Source organism: Nomia melanderi, chromosome 2, assembly GCF_051020985.1.
Source record: "Nomia melanderi isolate GNS246 chromosome 2, iyNomMela1, whole genome shotgun sequence".
Taxonomy (NCBI): Eukaryota; Metazoa; Arthropoda; class Insecta; order Hymenoptera; family Halictidae; genus Nomia; species Nomia melanderi.
Window position 1 is genome coordinate 10,062,801 of NC_135000.1, and position 24,977 is coordinate 10,087,777.

The 24,977-nt window shown below is 43.8% G+C and overlaps 3 protein-coding genes across 15 annotated transcripts; 2 read left to right on the forward strand and 1 right to left on the reverse strand.

Moving 5' to 3' along the window:
- Positions 1 to 4,371: 4,371 nt before the first annotated feature.
- Atg7 (Autophagy-related 7) lies at positions 4,372 to 24,732 on the reverse strand. 10 transcript variants are annotated; one of them, XM_031990629.2, is made up of 11 exons: positions 24,587 to 24,732; positions 23,743 to 23,802; positions 23,262 to 23,487; positions 7,271 to 7,498; positions 6,694 to 7,168; positions 6,310 to 6,626; positions 5,931 to 6,231; positions 5,517 to 5,864; positions 5,332 to 5,447; positions 4,953 to 5,247; positions 4,372 to 4,862 (listed from the first exon to the last, which is right to left on the reverse strand). In XM_031990629.2, the coding sequence occupies exons 4-11, from the start codon at positions 7,465 to 7,467 to the stop codon at positions 4,794 to 4,796; spliced, it is 2,118 nt and encodes a 705-aa protein (XP_031846489.1). In that variant the 5' UTR covers positions 7,468 to 7,498; positions 23,262 to 23,487; positions 23,743 to 23,802; positions 24,587 to 24,732; the 3' UTR covers positions 4,372 to 4,793. The 10 variants fall into 10 exon arrangements, with proteins under 10 accessions (XP_031846489.1, XP_031846488.1, XP_031846492.1 ...); XM_031990628.2 differs by having other exon boundaries at positions 23,743 to 23,808; positions 24,587 to 24,726; XM_031990632.2 differs by lacking the exon at positions 23,743 to 23,802.
- aux (cyclin-G-associated kinase) lies at positions 8,047 to 12,810 on the forward strand. 2 transcript variants are annotated; one of them, XM_031990626.2, is made up of 7 exons: positions 8,047 to 8,302; positions 8,716 to 8,777; positions 8,852 to 9,431; positions 9,495 to 10,282; positions 10,376 to 11,101; positions 11,162 to 12,274; positions 12,365 to 12,805. In XM_031990626.2, the coding sequence occupies exons 1-7, from the start codon at positions 8,182 to 8,184 to the stop codon at positions 12,470 to 12,472; spliced, it is 3,498 nt and encodes a 1,165-aa protein (XP_031846486.1). In that variant the 5' UTR covers positions 8,047 to 8,181; the 3' UTR covers positions 12,473 to 12,805. The 2 variants fall into 2 exon arrangements, with proteins under 2 accessions (XP_031846486.1, XP_031846484.1); XM_031990624.2 differs by having other exon boundaries at positions 10,376 to 12,274; positions 12,365 to 12,810.
- Positions 13,223 to 23,267, forward strand: LOC116433018 (uncharacterized). Of its 3 annotated transcripts, none has more exons than XM_031990621.2 (8): positions 13,223 to 13,373; positions 13,962 to 14,488; positions 14,557 to 15,575; positions 15,653 to 16,523; positions 16,599 to 16,948; positions 17,466 to 17,838; positions 17,924 to 17,994; positions 18,060 to 23,267. In XM_031990621.2, the coding sequence occupies exons 2-8, from the start codon at positions 14,039 to 14,041 to the stop codon at positions 19,066 to 19,068; spliced, it is 4,143 nt and encodes a 1,380-aa protein (XP_031846481.2). In that variant the 5' UTR covers positions 13,223 to 13,373; positions 13,962 to 14,038; the 3' UTR covers positions 19,069 to 23,267. The 3 variants fall into 3 exon arrangements, with proteins under 3 accessions (XP_031846481.2, XP_031846482.2, XP_031846483.2); XM_031990622.2 differs by having other exon boundaries at positions 17,927 to 17,994; XM_031990623.2 differs by having other exon boundaries at positions 16,611 to 16,948.
- Positions 24,733 to 24,977: the final 245 nt, after the last annotated feature.

Consider the following 24,977-nt stretch of genomic DNA (forward strand, 5'->3'; position numbering starts at 1 on the left):
AGCGGCGGCGGCGGCGGCAGCAGCGAGCGGGAGGCACAAAGTGCGCGCGAGGTTACATGTTGCCAACAACGCGGCTCGAAGATGCGGGGAATCTAAAATAAACACCGCACAATGTTATCTAATTCGACGTGAAATTGGCAATTGGCAGGAATGCGGTCTCTCCGGGGCGGAATATCGCGGGGAGAGCTCTCCTCTCCTCACTCCCTTTCCCTCGCTCTCCTCTTACATAAATCCTCTCTCTCCGGGCGGGATGATTATACCGTTCGAACAATGAGGTCGGTTCGTCCAAACAGAAATAACCGTGCGGCTCCGTGTGATCCGGGATCGATTGTCCTGATACCGGAGACCCGCGAAACGAATGGCGCAATGCGAGAAGGGAAATAGACGGAAACGAAGAAGGAATAAGAAGCAACGTCATACCACCCTCAAGCTGTAGAGGGATCCCTCGGTGTGCGTCTAAGGCTGGCGAGATGGGTCTGCCGTGCATCTGTTTACAGTTTCCATTTGTTCGTTTACAACGTAACCGTTTCAGCCCCTTGCCTTGGAACGTGTCAGACCGTCGATGGAAATTTCAAAGGGAATCCGACAGATCCGAGTGTTATTCGTTCTTAATAGAAATCAACTGTTACCTGTCTATTATTAACCCTTTGCACGAGTCTTTCACTAGAAATGTTCAACAGCTTCTAACGAGTTCTAGACGTGAGTTAAGAAACAAAGTTATTTCAATATTTCACATATTCGTGGATTGTAAGAAGCTTGATATTACATGTATATAGCGAGTGCAAAGGGTTAATCTCTAACCGTTAAAGTAACAGTAGACAGAAAATAAGTATAACATTCGTTTCTCTGTTATCGACGACAATGTTCTTTCGCCGAACACAGTCGACGAGTAAATCATAAGGCGACGGGTTAATCAACGAATAGAAAAGTAACATCTAAGAAGCCAGCGATCAGACCCACATTCCTCAGCCTGGCATAGTCGAGCCATCTCCCTACGATACACCAGTCTGATTCGCGTAGCAAGTTGCTAGGGACTGACCTTGGACCATCGTGGCCGCCCTGGAGAGTACGTCCAAGGCGCTCTCGACAGCGGACATATCCGTCGGCTGGCCGATCCCGGTGATCCCGCGTGGATCTCCTCTTCTACTGTATCGGTCGGCAGCCACGAAAACCGATATCCGAACGGAGGGGGAGAGCCGGACGACTCTCCGGTGATTTTCTTATCTATCCGATTAACCTGTTAACCGGGGAGGACGAATCTCGCCTCTGTTGCTTCGCTTCTCTCGCTAACTCTGTCCAGCCGACTATCTCTGTCTATCTGTCTATCTCTCCCACCCCCCCTCTTTTCTTATCCGTCACGACCAATAACATTTACATTCTGTTACGTCATGGTATTTACATCCATATAGAAATTATCTGGTATCCACGTTTCAACGAGGTTCGGGCGAACGATTTTGAAATCGGTCCTCGATTCGAATTTCGCGGGCTTTTCCCCTCGAAAGAAAATGAAAAAGAAACAAAGGTATGTCGGCCGGTTAACAGATTAACGGACTCCTTGCTCCGTTGGTCACACACGTCGGGTGTAGTAGTACGTTCACGTTGGAAGGATCCTCTTCGTCGACGACGGATGTGGGCGAGGAGGAATGGTCGTTGGAAAATGGGCGCAGACACCGTTCCCAGGAATCCGCTCTCTAAGGACAGAAGTCGAGCTTAACTGTTTGGGGGCCCTCCTCGCGGCCGAAGCCAGCACAAATAAAGTAAAACGGGGATTAAAAAACGTGACATTGTCTGTGGAATGCGGACCCCTCACCAGAGGCTCTTGCTCCCCCTCGCATCTTTCCTCGCTTCGGATCCCACCCACTCTACGCTGCCTCGTGTGCTCCCCCCGCGCCTCTCCGCCGCCCCCTAGAACGCTGCAACCGCTTGCCCCCCTGTACACTCATCGTCCCACTCCGCCCACCGCGCGCCAGCGCCTGGCGATAAACTCTCGACACACGCGTTTCGACGAAAACAAAAGAGAGAGAGAAAGAGAGAAAAAGAAAGAGAAACGAATAATTCGTCTGTACTCGTTTGCGGATCTGCCGAGCACCGAACTATCCTGTCATCCGCAGAGCAATTTCGTTCCAGCGTTTATTTCCGATCGGTTTTTTTTCCCGACACAGATCCTTGGTATTTAATCGAATAAAATGGTGCCTGTAACAGCGCAGTTTGAAGGCTGATCAAAAGTGTGGTAACCGTTCGCACGGTTTTAAGGGGGCGCGTGGTTCCCGGCCACCCCGGCAGATGGCACGGATTTTTTCGGACCGTTCTCCGTCGATAAATGACCGTTCGAAGGACAAGATTATTCGATAGAAATTCGAGTTTTCGTTGGACGCGAAGAGACTCTTTTCTTCTCTCTCCCCTGTTCCCGCGTTTAATTCGCGTATTATAGCGAGCGGTTTATAGGTTATAAAGTGAAGCACGTATCGGGGCGAGCTGTTTGTCATGCGCATTCCGTCGGATAACATTTTTCGATTAGCCGGGCGTAAATAAGATTGAGAAAGAAATGAAAAGAAAATGATCGTAACGAGATACTTCGTTTACGTCGCGCGCGGATCGTTCGTTCGGAGAATCGAACGACGCGAATGAATTTATTTCGATCAGAGATCCTCTCGGGAACTCGAGTCCGAGCGAATCGTTCGATACCCAAGCGCGTTACGAGATTATTCTAATGTACGAACGCGATCGCGATCGGAATGATTCTCGGTGTCGTTGAAATTATTCCGATTCGTGAAACGGAACGTGACACTCTTTCCATCTAGCGAGCGATCTCGCAGCTCGCGCCGAGCACGTCCGCCTCCGCCCCTCGGGTAACCGCCACTTTTCGATTTTCCGACGATTTTTATAGGAATTCGATCGCCGAATGTCATCGGGCGACGTTCATCGTGAACCGATCCGATTCCCTCCGAGAAACATCCGAACGCGATTACAATATCGTCGAATATCGCGCAGTGAATCACGGGCAGCCGATATCACTGGTAAATGGAAATTCTTTGGAGGTGATGAATCGACGAAACGTCGAACTGTAACGCGAGAGAAAAAACCTATCCGCACGCTCCGGCAACTTTCGCTTCGAATCGTTAATAAATCCGTTTCCAGCGGGAACGCGTAATTAAAAATTGTCCCGATCCACGGTATTCCGCGAAACTGCAGCTTTCTATCGGGCAGTCACGAACGGTAGGACGGACGGGAGGACGGACGGGCGGACGAGCGGACGGGACAAAAATATTTCTTTTTTTCTTTTCTTTTTTTTTTTTTTTAATTCGTACCGTTCCATCGAAAACGCTACCGACCGATTCAAAACGGAGGAATATCGGCGTGACTCGTTTCTTTTTCTACCCGTCCGTTCCGTTTGGGACTGGTACGCGGGGCACATCGGCGAAAATTGCCGAACGAACCCCGAAAGAAAGCCTAAAAAGAAAAGGAAAAGGAAATTCCGCTCGAAAGGAAAACAACGGGGAAAACCGGGTAGGGGAGATCGAGAAAAGCGAATTTTCGGTGGGCAACGGTGGAAAAGCACACCGTTTACCCGTGTACACCGCGTCCGTCGGTCACAAGAATCGATAGAGGAATGCGGCGGCGTAGCATGGAAAAAAAAGAAGAGGAATGAGGCACGCATTCCTCGACGTAAAATTGAACGGTTTTTTCCCCTTTGAAATGTGCGTTTACTTACGTAGCGTTGCGCGATGACACCTGTCCGGACACACGATTAAACGTCCGCTGCGACGTTTCCTGGCATCCCGAGACCGCACGGAGCACGTATTTTCATTGAAAACGATGAAAATCTAATGGTATGCGGGCGGACACGCAGAACACGGACTGTTTGACACGAGAGGTAGCCTCGCTTCCCCTACCACTTCAACATTACACTGGAATGCATGGTATTCGGTTGCCCCGTGACGCGCTCTACAGGCAAAACTGCCAACCACGCGCCACGCTCTGTGAAAACACAACGGAGGATGTAGCACACACACACGCGCGCGCGCACCTACACACACAGTCAGACGGATGCATTTGTACAGCCGGACACGACCGATTGGAAAGATCACAAGGAACCTTTTTTTCCTATTGATTCGAAAACGATTGCTCCCAGGCATTTTAATGTATCGGATTTTTTATTGTACTTCAGATGAATAGGAGAGATTGTAAATTCTGATTGAATTTTTCTAAATCGATATAGAAACTGTAATTTAGTTTATTCTTTTACCTGATCAATGTATTTTGCTTCGCTCTGGGTGTTGGGACTTAAGTTTTGAGTATTTGAGGATAGATGTTGGCGGTGTTAACAGGGTTCGAGGGATATGGTGTTCCATGCTTATCGGACAACTGAAACATTTTATGCAACATCGTTTATTCCTTCGTTTCTAATCCATGTTCCATTGATAAAAACGAGATTATAAAAGTGATCACACTTTCATACATCGAGTATCGCGAATTCATATAAAACATTTATGCGAGAGTTATGTCTATAATAGTGAGCCACAATTCTGGGATTGTGTGTCACAATGACATACGTGTTTATGTCAACTGTCAATTTTATAGAAAGAAAATTCAAAGTCAATATAAATATTAATAGGTATATAAGATTATCCACGTACTTTTGGCCATTAGCCTCCTAAAAAATTCAATCGTGTGGATCCTTAAATACTGATACTGTTAAATAGAATTATTCGACGTGTAAAATTATTTCTCAACTGTAGGCGATGAAGCACTTCCATCCAAGTTTAAAATGTACGGGTCCGCATATTTGGCTTTTAAGGTGCAGCTTTTGATTCGTTATCGTCCTCGTCGCCGTCGCTTAAATTATCCAAAGCGTAACACAGCTGCGGTTGAAAAGGAGAACGTAGCGATGAATGTACAAGGATATTAACAACATTCTTGTGCATACAATAAACGTCATTGTAGACGCGTACCTCGTCCAAATCGGTCCTCTTAAGTATTTGTTCTAGTCCAGACAGTTTCTCTAAATAATTTGGAACATTGCACGCGTCCATAACAAACGATAAGCCGCGATTTTTATATTCTGCGATAACCGGCGCAGAACACGCTGTACAAGCTGTGAATCTGTGCGTTATCGTCAGTTGCATATCATAATTCCACAGGGATCCGCGCACTGTATGCGGCACACCTCCCAGCAGACCAGCGAAGTCTGTGTCATTGGTACTAATGTTCTCCCTGTTCCTACCCATTAATGCCCTCGCCTCGATGCTGTTCAATATCAAAATAAAATAAATAAGCCAATTATCTACGTTTTCAAATGCTACATAGCTCTGAAAAAAGTCTTTGGTTTACCCTTGTGGGTGTTGTAGCAACCCTACCAGCAATTCAACTGCCAATCCAGCAGCAATCTGAGACAAACCTGGTCTACTCACGGTACATTGTTGGTCTAGCGTCCTATCGGTTTGCGACTGCAAATAAACAGTTTCCAATAAATAATTGACTAAATAATAAATCAATGCGCGTCATGATATACACACGTTTCCTGGCTGCGTGACGTCGTTGCAGAAATAACAACCCAGATCCAAGCCGCAAGGATTTTTCACTTCTAAATCTGGAGAAGATGGAACAGAAAAGTTTCGTGTACCGTGTCTCTGAACAGTGAAGGAATCGAAGCCCAGAGCTGCATTAATAGCGATTTTATTCATCGCTGCGCATAGAACAGTAGGCAACCATCTAGCTTCTCTAGAATCCAATAGGAAAAAAATCACGTCATTGTTTCTGATAAGCTCCTCCAATTTTTCTAATGACTGCTTCGTTGACTCCATCATACTTTCACCCACAACATGCCCAGGCATTGGAATGTGTAAGATTACACCATCTGCATTCTGTATTGGTCATACGATTAGAATAACCTCGTTTCATAGGAAAAACCAGAACATTTAAATACCCACTATGCTTGGCCTTATATTGAGCAGCGCATCTCTAGCAGCATACGCCTTGTACTTATGTTCCACGGCATCCTGATGACTGTACAAACTTTGCCGCACAGTATTACTGTGAGAAACATTAGAATTATCTACAAAAGTTATATTATTCACACCCCAGCCCAAGAGTACTCTTGCTACCGAACAGCCCAATGTGCCAGCACCTAACAGAAGGCATCTAAGACTGTTTATTTTTTCTAAATCTAAATCTGGGACGAGACGCCATTTCATCAACTTTAAATTTAAGTTGATAGCTCTGTCCGACAACCTGACAAACAAAGAAACGAGAATAAGAAATTTTTTATTTACAAAAATATCAGATATACGTCATATTCAGAAGAGACACCTCGTTGGATCCATAGTGTCCGATAAATCGGCGACATTAGGGCCTAATTTACCATTTGTGTTACTTTCCCAACCAACCAAATGACTATGAAACAGAGTATCCCTTATTTTTTTAGTGTCTTCATATTTTTTGACTTTGAGCTTGTACACGATACTCTTCTGTGCCTTGTTTCCTCTTATAGATATGACTTTGATTACTTTTGTGAAACAATAAGTAGGACAATGCCAAAGTAATAGGCTCAGAAGATTACGTAAAGGCCATCCTGGTTCCGAACTTGTACAAGGATCATAAAATGCAAAGTAAATTTCATTGTACTCCTAAAAAAGTAAACTCAATATGTAAAGGAAGATACAAAACACAGTTGCAGAAAAATATATCCAATACCTGTGATTCTTTCTCATAAACTTTATGCGTTTCAATGACATTTACACCTGTTGCTAAATCACTGATAATCATTTTACTTTCAGAGGATATTAAAACTGTAAAATAGTTCTTTAATCCACTGTGCAATTCAAAGAACCCTTTACTCAGGTCCTGTAATTGAGCTGGAGTAAATTCTTCATTAACCGGCTTCGGAGGTTCTTCATAATACATTTCAGGTAATTTTAATGGAGTAGGATGAGCAACCCAATAATAAAACTTATATTTCTTTAAATCTGAATACGCCAATAATAAAAATAACGACAACTTCCAGGGCTGTTTTAAGCTAGATCCATCCATAATACTTTCCACAAGGTCCTTTCCCAAGGATTCGATGAACGTCTCAGGATTGGTTTGTTTAAATGCCTCAAATGTGTTTTTATTAATCATCTTTCCACAACAAACCACTGACGAATTATGAAGAATCGTCTCAACATCTCTAAAAATGACCTATGTGGAGTTGATTCCAACAAGTGCTTATTTTACTTTACAAATAAACAATTAGTGAATTAATACTTTAACCGTGCACGTGTAGACTTACTCGTTGAATGCTGCAAAGTCCAATACCATGGGATTGACATTGGCTTCGTTCAGAATCTGAAGATTGTAATTTCCCCAAACATTGATTACCGCCGTCTCATCCAATTTGAATTTGTCTATTTTCAATTCTGCAAATTTCGCCCAGAACGTATGATCTGTAGAAGTCCTAAGCTTTGTGAATTTCACGAATTTAGACATTATGATGCTCTCAACTCAAGTAACAGAAAATCTGGAAATGAAACAATGATATTCATACATCATTATCTCTTTCTTCCTGTCGACGATACTCATCGTATCGATAATGTCTTTCGTTCGCTGCGTGTTACAGCGATAGAACAAAAATTAACAAAATCTCAAACTGTTTACAGTTCAAACGAACGTATATACCACCGGAGTAATTACATTAATTCTCTCCCGTCTTCTTTAACTTTGTTGACAATCGACTTTATGAATGAGGTGCTACCTCATGCCATACGCGATGCGCAATTTTTCATTGTCGTCGAATAAATTGCGAACATTCGTAATAATATAACCCTCGGTGTCACGGTAACGCGCTAATGTGTATTGTTAATTATTAATGTTCTACGTTCCGAGTGCTGTTTGAAATTCGGTCGGTACTCTTCGTTAAACTTTAAAGCCGTATGCTGCTACTTAAGACTTCAGAAGGAAATTCCATTGTCAAACGGCCAACGGAACAATCGAATAATTAATAACACTTGGCTCAAGTTACTTTTTAACGAAATAAATTTCTCAACAATTATTTTGAACAACCACCGCGATATGCGGAAGATGTATATGTACGGCACTGACGATGACGTCACAAAGACAGTATGGCCGGACAGCATCGGCTGTCTGCATTGTAATTGTGGGTGAACGCTTTCTGGGGGTTCCGAGGGATATTTTTAAAGAAATATGTCGGATTATTTGAGGTCCGCGCTGGGATACTTGAACGGAGCGAACACGAATGAGTACGTCGGACAAATACTAGAAATCAACAATGTGAAATTACGCGTGACCAGGCTACTCGCCGAGGGTGAGTTTCTGTCAACCCTTTCGTCACTCGATCACTATACCATTTTTTTATAATAAGATGCCTCCCCGTTGATGATCATTCTCAGTAACATCGTGAAAATATTCGTCTCTTACAACGCTATTTAGAAGTAGCGCGAAATAATCGGCCGAAACTTTGTTAGCATAACGAGTTCTAAAAAATTCTTTGACATGTAAGTGTAGTTTGACATTTGGCTGTACAGTACACACTAAATATTTTACACCGTGTTCTTGTCCTGGTAGATGCTCAGACACGATCAAAAGCACGCAAATTCAGAGTGTACCTTTGAATGTTCACATTTAACTTTCTCTTTTGTTTTAGAGAAATATGTGTTTGTCTTACTTATTCATTATTGTCAGTATTTAAGTGATGTATGCCTAACATTGTGTCAACAGGTGGTTGGGCTTTGGTATTTGCTGTAGAAGATATTAATACAGGAAAAGAATATGCGCTTAAGGTGAAATACATTATGCTTGTATCAATGTTATTGTGTCAAATGAAATTTGTACTAACACACATCCATATTTGCAGAGGCTCATCGCGGTCGATGAAGAAACAAACAGAACTATTGTACAAGAGATAGAGACTCTAAAAAAGTTAACGGGTCATCAAAATATAATTCAATATCTGTATGCTCAACGCTTGGAACACGACAAAGGATACGAGTATTTATTGGTGACGGAGTATTGTCCTGGTGGAACAGTGGCGGATATACTAAGAAACTTATCCTCGAATTCCTTGAATCTTGCCCAAATTTGTAGAATAGCTTATCAGGCGACTAGGGCTGTACATCATATGCACAATCAACAGCCAGAGCCGTTTGTACATCGAGATATAAAGCTAGAAAATTTCTTAATCGGAAGCGACGGTCTGATCAAACTCTGCGACTTTGGAAGTACTTCTACTCAACAAATTTTACCAAATCCATCATGGAATGCTCAAAAACGTGCTACATTAGAAGATCAAATGGCAAAGTACACGACACCCATGTATCGTGCTCCAGAGATTATGGACACATGGAACAATGAACCGATTGGTCCACCGGTCGATTGCTGGGCAATCGGCTGTATTTTGTATACCTTGGTGACGCTGAAGCATCCGTTTCCCGATGGTACGTATTTATACCCCTACAAACGTTACCGTTATAATTTCTGATACAATGTTGTTTTCGCAGGAAACAAGCTTGCAATAATTAACGGGAAGTATCCCCCGCTTCCTTCTAATCCGCGTGTAAGCTGTTTCTACGATATAGTGAAGGGATGTTTGGAAGTGTCCCCTGTGAAAAGGCTCACAACATCAATGATCCTGGAACGCCTTGCAGCGATAGCGGAGTCAAATAATATCGATCCCAGGGAACCCCCGAAAGTGGAAGTCGTCGCGAAAACTCCGCCGCCTCCTAGACCTGCTCCTCCACCGTCTAGTACGCCAGCTCCACCGCCACGACCGTCGCCTCCAGTAAGCGTTCCACCCCCAAGACCGGCACCGGTTCAAGCAGCCGTGGTGAAGGTTCCAGTAGCTCAACCGACAGGCCTATTTAGTTCGTTAAAAGGTGGTGCTGGTAGCATTCTACGTAATTTAAAGGATACCTCTAGCAAAGTGATGCATTCCGTGCAACAGAGCATGGCTAGGACTGAACTGGACGCGAGTTACTTAACATCTCGGATACTGATAATGCCATATCCGGCAGACGGAATAGAGTCTGCCTATCGCGCTAATCACGTGGAGGACGTCAGAGCGTTCCTTCAAGCCAGACATCCACCTCCAGCTCGCATTCAATTATACAATTTATCTCGTGGACGGCCAAATGTGTCTAGGCTTCCTGGCAGACATATTGATTGCTCATTCGCCTACGCTTCATCGGATTCGAACGCCCCTCTGCTATCGGCGCTGTATCAAATTTGTCAAGATATTTATCGGTACTTAAACGCGGACTTCAACCATGTAGTAGTGTTGTACTGTTCCGTAAGTATATATACATATATATAGATTATTAAATACTTGATTGATATTTAAATATAAAATTCAATATAACTCGGACAACTCGCTTATTCTTAGGACGGGTATCGGGCAAGCGCTACAATCGCATGTACATTACTCATCTACGCTAAAGCACTGACAACCCCCGAAGAGGCGATAACGCTGTTTACCACGAGGCGTTGCCAGCCGCCTCAGTTGCAACCATCGGAATTACGTAGTATTAATTATATGAGCTTACTGAGTAGCGGTATGCATCCGCATACCAAGCCGCTGGCGCTTCGTTCTTTAATTATACAACCGGTGCCACTGTTCACTAGAGCAAAGGACGGCTGCCGGCCGTACATTGATATCTACAGCAACGGAGCGTTAGTGTTCTCCACGAAGCGGCCGGAATACGAGGAGATGAGACTGTACGGCATGATGGAAGGGAAAGTCCCTTTAGCGTTGGGGAACGCAACCGTTCGCGGGGACGTCACGCTGGTGTTGTTCCACGCCCGGCAGCAGCTCGGTCGCGTGATAGGGATTAAGATCGCCTCTTTACACTTCCACACGGGCTACATACCATTAAACGAAACCGCTTTAACCTTCAAGAAGAAAGACTTGGACGACGTTCCCGAGATCGGCGGCAAGTTCCGGGTGGTGCTGAATATCGCGGTAGCCGAGGAGAACTCGAAACTAGCCAGAGTACCGGCCCCGTGGGAAGCGGAGCCGCCCACGTCGAAACTGGAACCGGATCCGTTGTTCGGCTCCACTTTGGAGATGGAAGAGACACTGGAGAACTTCAGGACCGCTCGTCCAGAGGAGGTAAGTATCCCAAAGAGCGTCGACACTGTCGACTCTTCTGACGCTCTCTCGTTTCACCAGGTTCAGAAGGAAGCGTTGACTGCGCCCGTCGCCGAAGCGCCGAGCAACACCGGCGCACGAGAGATACTTCAGCCGGCGGAGGACACGGAGGAGGAAGTGAGAGAGGAGAGCAAACTGCAAGAGGCCGATCTGCTGAATCTTGGAATGCCGGAAACCAGTACCTTAAATACTCCGCAACCGACGGCGAACCCGGGATTAGATATTTTTTCGAACTCTAGTCAAAACGATAATGATCTCTTAGAAGGTTTCGGTGTTTTTACTCAGCAAGAGCCGAAGAGCGCGGCGGTGCCGACGATCAACGACTCTGGCCAAAACGACTTGTTGTTCGGACACGGCCAGCCTACTAGAAACGATAACGCCAATAACAATATGAACGACTTGTTCTTCAATCAAAGCCAGCCCACCGTTAAGCAGCAAGAGGTGAACGACTTCTTGTTCGATCCGTTGGCCGGGAACGCGGCGAACAACCTGCTCGGCGGCGTGCAGAACGTCAAAGCGAACCCGGCGAAGTCGCCGAGCGGCGAGGAGAGCTTCCCGCGGAACTCGAGTGTCTCGAACTTCGCGGCGCAGAACAAAGACCCGTTCGCGAACCTCGCCAACTCGCTGGGGGCCGGCCTGACGTCCAGTTGGAACGGTACACCGAGAAACTCGAATACTCCGCAGTCCGCTAGTCCCGCGCCAGCCAGTACACCGATTCATTCGAGCCCTAAGACGCACAAATCCAATGTAACCAACGAGACCAATAACAGCACCGCGGACAACGGTGCGTCCGGCAACAAGCCGGCCAAATCGGGTGGAGATGCCTTCGAGGATTTACTCGGTAGTCAGGGATACAATTTCTTCACTTCAAGGAAAGCGGAGAAGGACAGTCCGAAGACAATAAATCAGATGAGGAAGGTGGAGGCAGCGAAGACTATGGATCCGGACCGACTGAAGATAGCGGAATGGACAGAGGGGAAAAAGGGGAACCTGCGTGCACTGCTCTGCTCGATGCACACCGTTCTTTGGCCGGAAGCTGACAGATGGCAACGTTGCGAGATGCATCAATTGGTCACGGCCGCGGATGTGAAGAAAGCGTACAGGAAAGCTTGCCTAGCAGTGCATCCGGATAAAGTAAGATTAATCGCGTTTAAATACAACCTGGGGATGATAATTCCTGTTAATCTCGAGATGATAACCGGCTTTCCGTTTCTCTGATTTCAGCAAGCAGGAACGGCCAACGAGAACATAGCGAAATTAATTTTCATGGAACTGAACAACGCCTGGAGCGCGTTCGAGAACGACGCTTCTCAGCAAAATTTATTTAGTTAATTCTAATGACTGTTACGTGTTGCAGAAAGAAAAAAATGAAACCTATGTCCACGATTAAGGTAGTTCCTAGCGGAAAAACCCGAGAAATTATTCTATTTAATTTTAAGACAACTCTGTGTTACATTCCAGCTATGTTGTCTTAGCTGTAGCGACGAAAGAAGTAATGGATTCATAGCAATGGTGAAATTCAAATTGAAATTGCATTTGAATGGCTACTGTGTATATGCATCTTAATTATTATATATATATATATAATACATACATATATATATATATATATAAAGCCTTGTAAGATCACTTATTCTGTTAAGCGTAACGCGGCGTAAGCATATATGTATATAAGGCATATGTAAATTAAGGAAGATTCCAAATATATATAAACATATTTTCCGGCCAAACGGTTTACGATTCTATCTCTTTTCCCTGTTCCAAGTTTCCCTGTTGTTTCTCAAACGATATCGTCCAATTTATGTGTCAGAGAAAAAACAAAAACAAACGCCGGGTTAGAGGTTACCAAGAGACTTAAAGAGACTCGGCTTATTAAAAAGAATTCGATTTATATTTTACAGAGAGAAAAAGTGTTAAAATTGAAAGGTGAAAATGTGACAGTGAGAAGGCACCGCGAAACTACTCATATATAGACGGTGTTCTGCGCGAGTAGTATGGGTCGAAATTTTAAGGGAGGGGCTGCTCGAAAATGGCTGTCATACACAGGGTAGGTCGTCGAGAAGAGAGCGAGTGACGGTTCATCCCTGTCTTCCACATTGACCAATTGACAGTATTTTACACCAACTGATACGATTACCTAATCGATAGCTATTATGTGGCGGTTAAGAAGCGATCCTCGGACTTTTCTTCACTCACCACCGGATCCACGACATACGATTTGCTTCGATGAAAGGTAAACTCTCTGCTCTCTCTGTATCAGCGCGCGTTCTCGTACACTAGATTGCGATAGAGAAAAGAAATTCCTCGGAATTTTATGAGAGAAGTATGCACCCCGAGAAAGATTTACCGTATTTTCGTGGTAAGAGTGGGCCATTGGCAAACGGAAGATCACGACGTTACTGAAAAAAATCATCCCCGTTGGAAAAACCTGAAACGTTTCGTAATGTTCGTGGAAAAAGATTAAAAATATAAATTGTATTGACAAAACGCTGACAAGTTGACAATGGCTTTTAATAGAATTTCGAAAAATAATTATGCATGGTACATGTAGAAGTATTGTATAGTCATATGTGTGAATGTGTGTGTATAAATATCTATATTATATATATAGAGAGACATATATATGTGTGTATATATGTATATACATATGTGTATGTATGTATGGTTATAAATAAATAATATACATATATCTTTGAGCGTAATATATGCACAATATATAGTATATAATAATGTACATGTATATACATTATAAATGGATATACGTATATATATCTATGTATGCATGTCATATTCCTGATCACTATGTTTTCGATAATTATAGATTAGAATCTTACATGGATAATGCGAATCAGAAAAGCTAATTAAACAAAGAAGAGGGGAAACTGACAGAACTCGAAGATGCTTGGCCCTTGGAAAGCGATATTCCTCTTTTTATTAGGGGTTTCGTTTTACTCTGTAGTCCTCTGCGGTACAAATGCCACCAGGACTGTGAGAGCTTACAAAGGACGGCTTCAGTCACCTCACTCTTCGTGGCGTGTCGTGTTATGCTTCACACAGCCACAAAGCTCTTACAAAACAGATGTTCAAAAGGCATGGGAAAAAGCGAAACTACAATCGTCTCATGCAGATATCAATCTATTTTATATAGAAGCTCCACCAAAGACAGATGCACTGTCGTATCCTTTATCGTTACTAAACAAATTCTGTACTGAAATTAAAAGCGGAAAAACAGCGTTAAGCCTTATTATTGGTGGAGAGGCGGCAGCTAGGTTTCTGGTGACCGCTGCGGCTGCTTTGAATCTCCCCACATTATGGCTACCACTGACACATGAAGATTTCCTGCAACAGGTGAGTCTGAGCTCACCTAATTTCCTGATACACTTTTTATGCAGCTAATCAATACTTTTGCACTATAGGGAAACCGTGCACCATATGAAAGTCGTATAGGTTCAAGCACAAAAGAAGTAGGTGCAGCTGCTGCTGCATTAATGCATAGAGCAAACTGGCATGCGTTCACCCTTCTCATCGATACCACTTTGCTTCCTGTAAGTCATCTGTTGCAACCGAATCAACCAACTTTAACGCCCAGAACCATCATACACCTTCCAACGAATGACAAAACATTGAGAATGAGATTGAGAAGAGTAGCAGAGGAAGGGGGAAGTGGAGGAGTAATAGTGATGGGTTGCGATTTGAACAGCGCACGAAGAATACTCGCTGCAGCTGGTAAATTTGAGATGCTCGCTGGAAGATTTTTGTGGCTTTGGTTGGATCTTAAAGCTGAACTGAGACCTAACGAACCGAATATTATTAGCTCGCACATTATACACAGCTCAAGAGCGGCGATTGCGACAAACGATAATCCTAGATCGGTAGAGAACACAAACAGAAACACCAATCTTCTAGCTGAAAACCAATTAGCGATGAACGCTTTGCCCAGTTTAGCTAACGACATACATCGATTGCAAGAATACAGATGGCAAAACGATCAGGCTGCGACCAAACAAGAAGAAAAACCTTTTAATTTCGACGACGACGAAGATTTTGTAACAATCACAGACAAAGAATTGAATTCGAAAGATTTCATGCCAATTGGTATGCTTGCTTTGAGACCCTCCAATATAAAGTTAATGGGCAGCGATACATTATTATCCAGAATGATAAGGGAAACTTCTCAGGCGTTGGACGAAACATTTTCAGAAATGAAATCCAAACTGAGCCCTTTAGGGGAGTCACAGTTGAACGACAACTTTATCCCAGAATGCTTTCCAGGGAGCAGAGCAAAATTTTTAAACAGCGAGATAAGAAGGAACGTTTCCAAGATATTAACAAGGAAACTGAGAATCTCTGTGGGTCAGATTTCAAAGGACAAAGCTAAATTCCATTTGCTAAACTTGCAAGCTATACGATTCCCTGGTAACAAGACTCAATTAAGGTACGCACAGTCCTTTTCCATCTTACAATTACCATCGCACACTAGTAATCTTGGACTTTATTCATCTCGTTCGACAGATGGACCAAAGTAGGAACAGTTAAAGGTGGCAAAGAGGTCCACCTTGACACTATCGTTTGGCCCGGAGGTGGAATTGTGCCAGCCTATCTCGAACAAGGTGGCGAAAAGATAGGTATGCCCATGTACCGTATAGTAACAGCACTCGCATCGCCGTTCACAATGGTAACGAACTTGCAAGAAGGTATTTGCCTGAGAGGGATCTTCTGTTACCATGGAAATACGATAATGTGTTGTTACGGTTTAACCATGGACTTGATGTCGTTGGTGTCCCGCGAATTAGGATTTCGTTATGACTTGTACGTGGTGAAGGATGGTCTTTTTGGGAAAAGGAACGGCAGAAGTGGTACGTGGAACGGTATAATGGGAGAGCTTGTCACTGGCAGAGCACAGTTGGCGTTCGCGCCTTTGAGCGTGTCCGCTCACAGAGCCAAAGTGGTCGACTTCACCACGCCTTATTACTTCAGCGGAGTGAGCTTCCTCACCGCGCCAAAGCTGAAACCTGCGATATCGCTGTTCGCGTTTCTTTTCCCGTTCAGCACAGAGCTGTGGATCGCGGTGTTCACATCCTTGAACTGCACTGCTATGGCAGTGGCGTTGTACGAATGGTTCAGCCCGTTCGGGCTGAACCCTTGGGGCAGACAACGAAGCAAAAACTTCTCGATAGCTTCCGCTTGGTGGGTGATGTGGGGTCTCCTGTGCGGGCATTTGCTCGCCTTCAAAGCGCCCAAGTCGTGGCCTAACAAGTTTTTGATCAATATTTGGGGCGGCTTCTCCGTCATATTCGTAGCCACGTATACGGCTAACATAGCAGCTCTGATAGCGGACTTGTTCTTTCATTCTGCAGTGAGCAGCAACTATCACGACAAAAGCGTGAGTGGTGCTTTAACTAACAAAGCGAATCCAATCGCGTGTACCTCGACGGCTTCATAATAAGTTGTGTTGCAGTTGCTGTTGCAGAAAGTCGGCGCGCCCAGAGCGTCCGCGGCAGAGTATTACGTACAAAAGGCGAATCCGGAACTGTGGTCGCACATGGCACGGTACTCTATATCGAACGTCGCCGAGGGTGTGGAGAGATTGAGAAACGGTAGCTTAGATATCCTCATAGCGGACACACCTATTTTAGACTTTTACCGGGCGACGGACGACGGTTGTCGTTTGCAAAAGATAGGCGACACCATAAACGAGGACACGTACGCGGTTGCTCTCACCAAGGGGCATCCTTTGAAAGAGAGCATATCCAAAGTGATAGCGAACTACACGAGTACTGGATTACTGGACATCTTGCAGGAGAAATGGTAAGAACTTGAAAAAGGATCTATTGAAATTTCAACTGACTCGGAAGTTAACACGTCGAGTGCTACGTCAGCCCCTGTGGACTGACAGTAGACTTTTCGTTTGGGCGGCGTGGATTCTAGGGACTGACAGCGAACTTCTCGTTTGGTCGACATCGGTGCATGAGGCAGCATTTTAAAGGGTTAAATTATTAATGACAATGAAAAAATTTACGTTAAAATTTAGTGTACTCCTGTGGCTTTTTCAGGCTGATCGTTTCTTGGTGTTCGCACTTTTGTCTCTTTGGCATTCCCCACCTCATTATCTTACGTTTATACATTGTATACATGTGCATTGCCTGCACCATTGTCACAGTGAAAACGACAAAAGAAACAGTGAAAAAAAGGAATCGTCTGTTGCGCTGTGTCGCGCGGTCTAGTTTAGCGTTCGGCATCAAATGCTCGCGCGCTGCCGCCTGAGCGGAAAGTATAGCAAAATCGGCGCCGCACTCAACGTGTCAAGCGTGTCTCTTTTTCATAGGTACGGCGGTTTGCCCTGCATCAGAGGAAGAAAAGGTATGGACACGAGTTTAGAGCATAAGCTAGGAGGTCAAGCCAGACCCCTAGGCGTAGCGTCTGTTGCCGGTGTATTTTGCTTCCTCGGGATGGGCGTGGTACTTGGAACCATCATATTAGCCGGAGAACATTTGTTCTACAAATACACGTTGCCCAGGCTGAGACACAGGCCGGAGAAGTCCATATGGCGCAGTCGGAACGTGATGTTCTTCTCGCAGAAGCTGTACAGGTTCATCAATTGCGTGGAACTGGTGTCCCCTCACCACGCGGCGAGGGAGCTGGTCTACACGGTCAGACAGGGGCAAATAGCTTCGCTCTTCCAGAAAAGCGTCAAGCGAGTAAGTGCATTTCTAATTCTACGGTTGTCCGTTCCCCCAACTGTCGTGTATACATATATATATCTACAAGGAGGCCATGTTCTAGAAGGAACACGAACAGCGTCAGAGGCGCAAGAGTAAGACTCAGTTTTTCGAGATGATCCAGGAGATTCGCAGGTAAATACTAATTAGCCGACCCCTCGAGAATCGAGCGCTACTAACAACACACCACCGTGTGACAGGGTGCAACAGGAGGAGAAAACGGAAACGGTGCCGGAGGAGCAACAGAAAGTCTCGACGATCAAGAAAGAGGAGAAGTCGTTGAAAGCGAGAGAGAGGAGCCGAAGCAAAAGTCCCCTGATGCCCCACAGTCCGAAGAGGTCGGAGAAGAGCAGGAGTTCCACCAATCTGTCGAGCTCCAGGCTGGGCTTGTCCCCGGTCAGCTTGGAGGCGCCGATGAAGCCCAGAGAGTTCACTCTGAGCAGCACGAATCTTCGAGCGAGGAGTCCCTTGGAAACGGTCGGTCGTCGACTGAGCCACGGCGACGGTGGCTCGCCGCCTCCTCGCCTGGGCTCTCACTTCGGCGGCAGCGCGACCCTGCGACCTTTGGCTCTGACCAGGAGCGACACCGTTGGCACCGGCCCGTCGACTACCAGGACGGATCAGTCCGGCGCAGGCGCCGCTCCAGCGACCACTCCGAGGTACTCCCGGAGTCCGGCGAAGCGAGGGCAATCCTTCCCAGTGTTCGCCACGTTGAGACTGCCGCACTCGACGAGCCATCAGATGTCCAAGAGTCCTCCGCTGGCGCTAACATCCGCCGTCGGTCGTAAGTTGTCCCGGGATTGGGGTTCGGGTACCATCGACCTGACCAGATCTTCCGAGACAGTCGCAGGTGGTAGTGGTGGTGGTGGTGGTGGTGGTGGTTCGACGTACACCTTGAACCAGGAGATGACCTTGTCGCTGGAACGTGCTCCGCACGAGAAGAAGACGGCGCAGGAGGTCGGGTCGCAGAGCCGGAAAACGATCGACGAGACAGGACTGCCGATCAAGAAGCCGATACGACGCGCGAGGAGCCACGAGAACCGGGACACCGGCGGCAAACTGATGGCCGACCTCCCGTCGCCGCGTTTGACCAGCCAACCGGTCGTGGGAGGCCGATCGGTAAGCGAACGAACAAAAAAGCAGTTAGAGTCCGAGCTGAAAGCCATCTTGACCGCCAGAGCGCATCATCGCGATCTGCATCCCCCTTGATAGACTGCGACGCCGTTTTGAGGGTTCTTGCAAGTATCGGGCGCTTCGGGGATGATGATGATCGTTGCCTCTGAGGGGCTTTGATTGATTTAAGCAATATCAGAAATTTATAGGTCAATTTGTAGAAGAATCCGACAACTTAACAAAAAGGTAAAAACGACAAAAAAAAGTGTTTAAAACAAAAACGAAAAAAAAACATGCGTACACGTACATACGATACATACACAGAAAAAACATAGACAGTCCTCCAGTACCTGGAGTAGAATGAGGGGAATTCGGGGTTGGGGGGGGTGTTGTGCAACAACGACAGGAGAGAGACTTTCGACGAACAAGGGAAAGTCTCTTTGTCTGTGCATGTTGTTGCGTATATTGATAATTGTATATTTAGGATACGTTGATTAACGGAAGAGACAAGACAGGAAAAGTGCTATGAACTACAGTAGTGGAAGATGTCTTAACGAGTAGCGAAAAAAAGAAAAAAAAATACTTGAACCGAGTACTAAAATATTTTCTTGTTGGCATTTTAAACTCTATCATTAACCGTCAGCCTGAGCGAGTCTTTCCTCGTTGTAATATGAGACGATAGAAACGTAGCCGACATTTCTGCACTGCCGTACACTATTCTCGATTTCCGTTTCGTCGTTCGTCCACGTTTCAAAAGCGTGCGACGACAGCTCCTGCTCCAGAGTCCCGTTCGCGAACGAACGCGTGTCCCTCCGTGCGAGGCGTGCTTCCGAAAATCGGGATGCAACCGGAAGACGATCCCTCGTGCGACAGTAAGTCGACGATATAGAATAGTATGAGGCTTGATTGTCGAAACGAAAGAGAGACGATTCACTTGTTTATTCGCGTGTGTTCGTACAAGCCTCGAACGATATTTCTTGATCGCTTACTTCGTCTCGCGGTTCATTCGATTTGCCTGGGTTTTATTGTGATTTCAAACACACACACACACACACACACACACACACGCGCGCGCGCGCGCGCTGTTGTACAGATACAATCCCTAAGAGGGACTCGTTCGTCCACCAATATAACAGACACCAAAGATGAGGAAGAGATCGTTAAACTAGGAGAGAGACCGTTGACGCACGAAGATCTTGGTGAATCGGATAATATATTGCATACTGCCAGTTTTATCATTAGTAAAAGGGAGAGAGACTCGCTCAACAAACTCTCGGCGTGAAACGACCACTGACTTGGACGAAAGGACACGCTCGTGTGACGTTTAACCGCGTCCCCGGCTCATTTTAAAACGGGTAACGCACCCCGGCCGAACGAAGGGGTCGAAGGTTAAATGTGTGTCGCTTTTGTACCGGGGGAATCCTTATCAGCAAACACCGCCGCGTAGCGTAACCTTAATTAATCCCTTAAGACATATTAAATCGCGTGTTATTAGAGTAATCGATTCCGGGGAGGCGAAGGGGGTGGAGGAGGAAACATTAAAGATAATCGTGTGTTTGCTGTACTCGTAGATGAAGCGTGGCATTAGTGTTGGTCGATTCGTTGGAGCGATAAGCGGTGAGATTTGTCCGTGGAATTGCGCGAGACATCGTCTTCGGAATTGAACGAAAGGAAGAAAGAGAAAAAGAGAGAAAATGTTGTTCATCGATGTCCGCGCCCCCGAATTTTTTCACCCTCCGATCAGGGGGATGTGGTCTCCCTTCTCACCGGTCTCGACAGATTCTTCCTGACACACTTTCCTCTTTCTCTCTCTCCGTGTGTCGTCTCTCTCTCTCTCTCTTTCTCGTTTGCTCCTGCTATCCGATTCTAGACTTTGTAGAGTGAATGTATATGGAACTAAAGAAAAGAGGAAGAAAAATGAAAAAGAAGTTATAATTTTAAATAATTGATGAGTGAGGCCTTAGGAGTAGTCGATCCGCCCAATTCTTTACTTGGAAAACATTATCTCATATTCTGAACGAACAACAACTTTCTCTATATTACTATTCGAGGTAGAGCTAGACGTTTAGTTTGATAGTTTTCACGGTAGACCGTTGTATTTGGACTTGTCTCGATTAACTTATTAACCGGGTCTCGTTAGCCGATCGTTGATGAGTAGGGAAACGGAGAGCCACTGAAAACGGGAGTTCAGAATACCAATGACGTGTCGAATCTCATCCACCCCGGTTAACAGGTGAAATTCCTCAGTGTCGACGAATTCCCGGTGAACTATACGAATTTCGTTCGATGCTGAAACATTCATAGCAATCAGATCTTTGATGAGTTTCAATTTTACAGTATGATTATACACACGCAAACATATGTACACGCATATGTACACACAGGTGACTGCTACCGATGAAAGTGCTCTGAATAATTGCATTACTCATTCATTTCTATCTGATGTGTCGTTGATAAGCACGTAGCGTACACATTGATTACAAACATGACAAAGATACTAATACTTTTATCCCTTATCTCGTTCGATTTAGATACATTCCTGATTTGCATTTAACGTTGTACTGCAATTAATTCAGGAGGTAATCAAGATACAAATATAGGGGGCCAGTTTAGAGTCACCCAAGCCTAAATAAATCAAAAATAGACTTATTACATTAACTGTAGCTATAATTTTTTGATAAGTGGGTTTTGCCAATAATTTGGTTCAGTAGTGATTATGTATATACGTATAAAAATATATGTATATGTAAATATATGTACATGCATATATATCCATCAATGTATGTATATATATGTATGTGTATATATATATTGTATTTGTAATTCATTCAGGCATGTATAAAAGAAATCTATCTTCTGAAAGTCCTTGTACATACGTGTCTTCTACTAGATACCTGAAGAGATATTATTGCACTGAATTAAAGGTTGAGCCCCCTACTTCATTGTGCGCCAACAAGACCCTGTACAGTTGAAATGTATGAAAAGAATAGAGCAAACATATTTGTTTGATCACATGTTGTTTCCATTAATGATTCGCGAGGAAAATAATGCAAAGATTACTGCAAAATGTAAATCGGCCTACATAATATAAGGAAAAGATTATATTACTTTTTTTCAAATACAATTACTCTTATATACTTCCAACTTTATATTGCTCTTTTCTTGCCAATGATTAAATCAATATTATGAACTGCTGACAGTAATTTTCAAGAGAGCATTTAATGCAATCGGAAATTTAAATGATGGAAAGAAGTCTCATAAAAAAGACTAGCTGTCTTTGCTTCATAAGTCTAAGTGCATCTTTATTATTTGGTTCTTAGAAATATAACTCTAGTATTTAAAATATTATTATTAGCATTGTATTAGCCATAATATATTAATTCCATCTCTAATGGCAATAAGATTGTTATACACTACGAAGCACTGCCATAATTTCAACTAATGTTCTATTGATTTCAATATCCTGCCAAATAACGTGAACATACCGAATCTAATATTTCACGATATACTTTATTTTAAATGATCAAAATTCATTGACAAATATCAAATATTGCAAATATACATCTCACGCACTGATAAAAATGACTTCAATTTAAGAAAGAATGTTTTCATCATCTCATATGACATACGAACATAAATGAAAAGAAGACAGCTCGATGTATAAGCATCTTAATCATTGAATTCTATGTGCACAAACAGTTGAATGATATATGGAACAAAATGCCCATATTGTTAAGCTATATATTTTCAATGATCACTGCTATGGAACTTTGCGAATTGTCGATTGTATAGAATTTAATGATCAAAGACAGTCACTAATTGAGATACTCCAAATTTGAATACCATTGAAATTTCATACACAGTATAAGTTTTTGTTAACGCGATGTATTTGATTCCATATCACATCTCATTAGTAATCTTATTACTAGACTGCGGATGTTCATGCGTAAAATTCAATGTAATTTCTGCATTACTCCAAATACATTGAAAGACTTTACAAAGAGAATAAGTTTATATTAAACATTAAAATTTGGGAATCCATCTATGAAAACTTGAACCCGCACCAACATATCCGCAGTCTACTGATTACATTAAAGTTGCAAAATCTGTATCTGATCTATTTCGAGTTCAAGGTAAAAACAGAGCACGATGCATGCAACTTTAGTGAAATAATAATTATTGTAGAGCATAAATGTAGGAAAACCTTGTGTAGCCATACGATCACGAGTATTCTGTTAATGCGGTGACTTGTTGGCGTACGGTATTAGGTTAGGTTCCTCGTAACCTACCTCGTTTCTCTTGTTACGCCTACTATTACACTGTTATTGTTGAAAACTCCATATTAATAAGAAATAAATATATTGTCTCAAGATACACAGCATTCTTAATTCTTCCAACACCACATACGAATTCCGAGCGAACGATCCTGAACGAACGACGCTTAACGATGATCGATATTACAGGTATATTATCGATATATCTTTATCCACGACTTTCATCGATAAATACTTTCACCTAAAAACAATATCGAAGAAATTATTCAACGAAAAAATAATAATTTAGAATACAATATTCCTGACAATCTACTACGCATATATTCAAACGAATTTAAAGGTTCCAGTTTCGTCCTTATTCTTTTATTTCCCGAGATAAAGAAAAAAAAAGTATTATAAAATATTTCGCCTTCATCTTATGTGTATACACTACATTATATAAATTAAATCGATATTTAATAACAAATTTATCATTGTGGTTCCTGATTCGTCTCACCGTGAACGTACTGCTAAAATCATGCGACGCACAAAAGCGCGATACCTTCCACTTCTTATCCTATGACTCATAAAATACATGGAAACAAATTACTTAACATTTATAAATAAGTAACGAGCTTTTTCACTTCATTTCGTTCGTGAAACGCACAGATTAACGATACAATAATTACGTTACTTAATCATTACTATTATCATGTTCATACGTGTATTTTGACTTCTACTTGTTTATCAGCGACAAAAAATATATATATTAACAAAAGAAAATTCCCCTCCATAAACGTACCCATTATTTCGACCCGTAAACATGAGAATTTGAAAAACAGGTGTACGACCGCGGAAACCAATGTCTCTTAGATAAATCTGAAAATGAGAATCTCAGTGACGAATCAATTTGTCCTGAAAGCTTCGACTACACCAACGCACACAGTAGGTGACTACGCATTGAGTCTACCAGACATCGATTCTGCGTACAAATTAATGGGCAATTAGAAAATGAATAACGTAAAATATTTGGACCGATATAATGCGTACACAGAACTTTATCGGACCTGATACGCGTGTCGCGCGTGCAACGGGCGAGAGACCCGCCAAATGATCTCTAAATCGAACCGTGAAACGTGAAAAAGCACCGGAACCGGTGGTTCAAAGGTGCAGAGAAAACAACCGGGCCGAAAAGTACAGAGTCAACGTGCGACGCGATAGCTACGTGGTTCATCGAGCAGAGTAAGCGCGAACCAAAGAATTTGCAAGTCATTCGCGTCATCTACGATCACGAGTGCTGCTTCACGGACGAACTTTCGTTTGTATTCGTTTCTGCGGCGCGCGGTCCCTCGGTTACTCACGTTGCAAAATTTCAATTAACTCGACACAATTAACGCGTCGTGCCTTCCTTGTTTCACCGCCTTCCATCCGACGCATTGTGTATATACACAAAACGTGTATCTCTCGGGTATGAGCGATACCAGGCAATAACGCTCGCTGATCGTCTAGACGCCGTTTAAGAATAGGCAAGAGGAGGACGTGTTATCGACTGCTTTCAATGTCCAACCGTAGACGCTGCGCGTATGACGATTTTCCAAAAAGAAAGGATACAAGTGTTCGCGGAGTGTGCAGCGTCGTATACACTGTTTAATGTTTGTCTCGGGGCTTGGAAAAAGAAATTGTCGTCGTTGAACGTCTACCAACGGTCGTCCCCTCTTCGAGTTTGACGCGTGTCCACGGCACGTCTAGCAA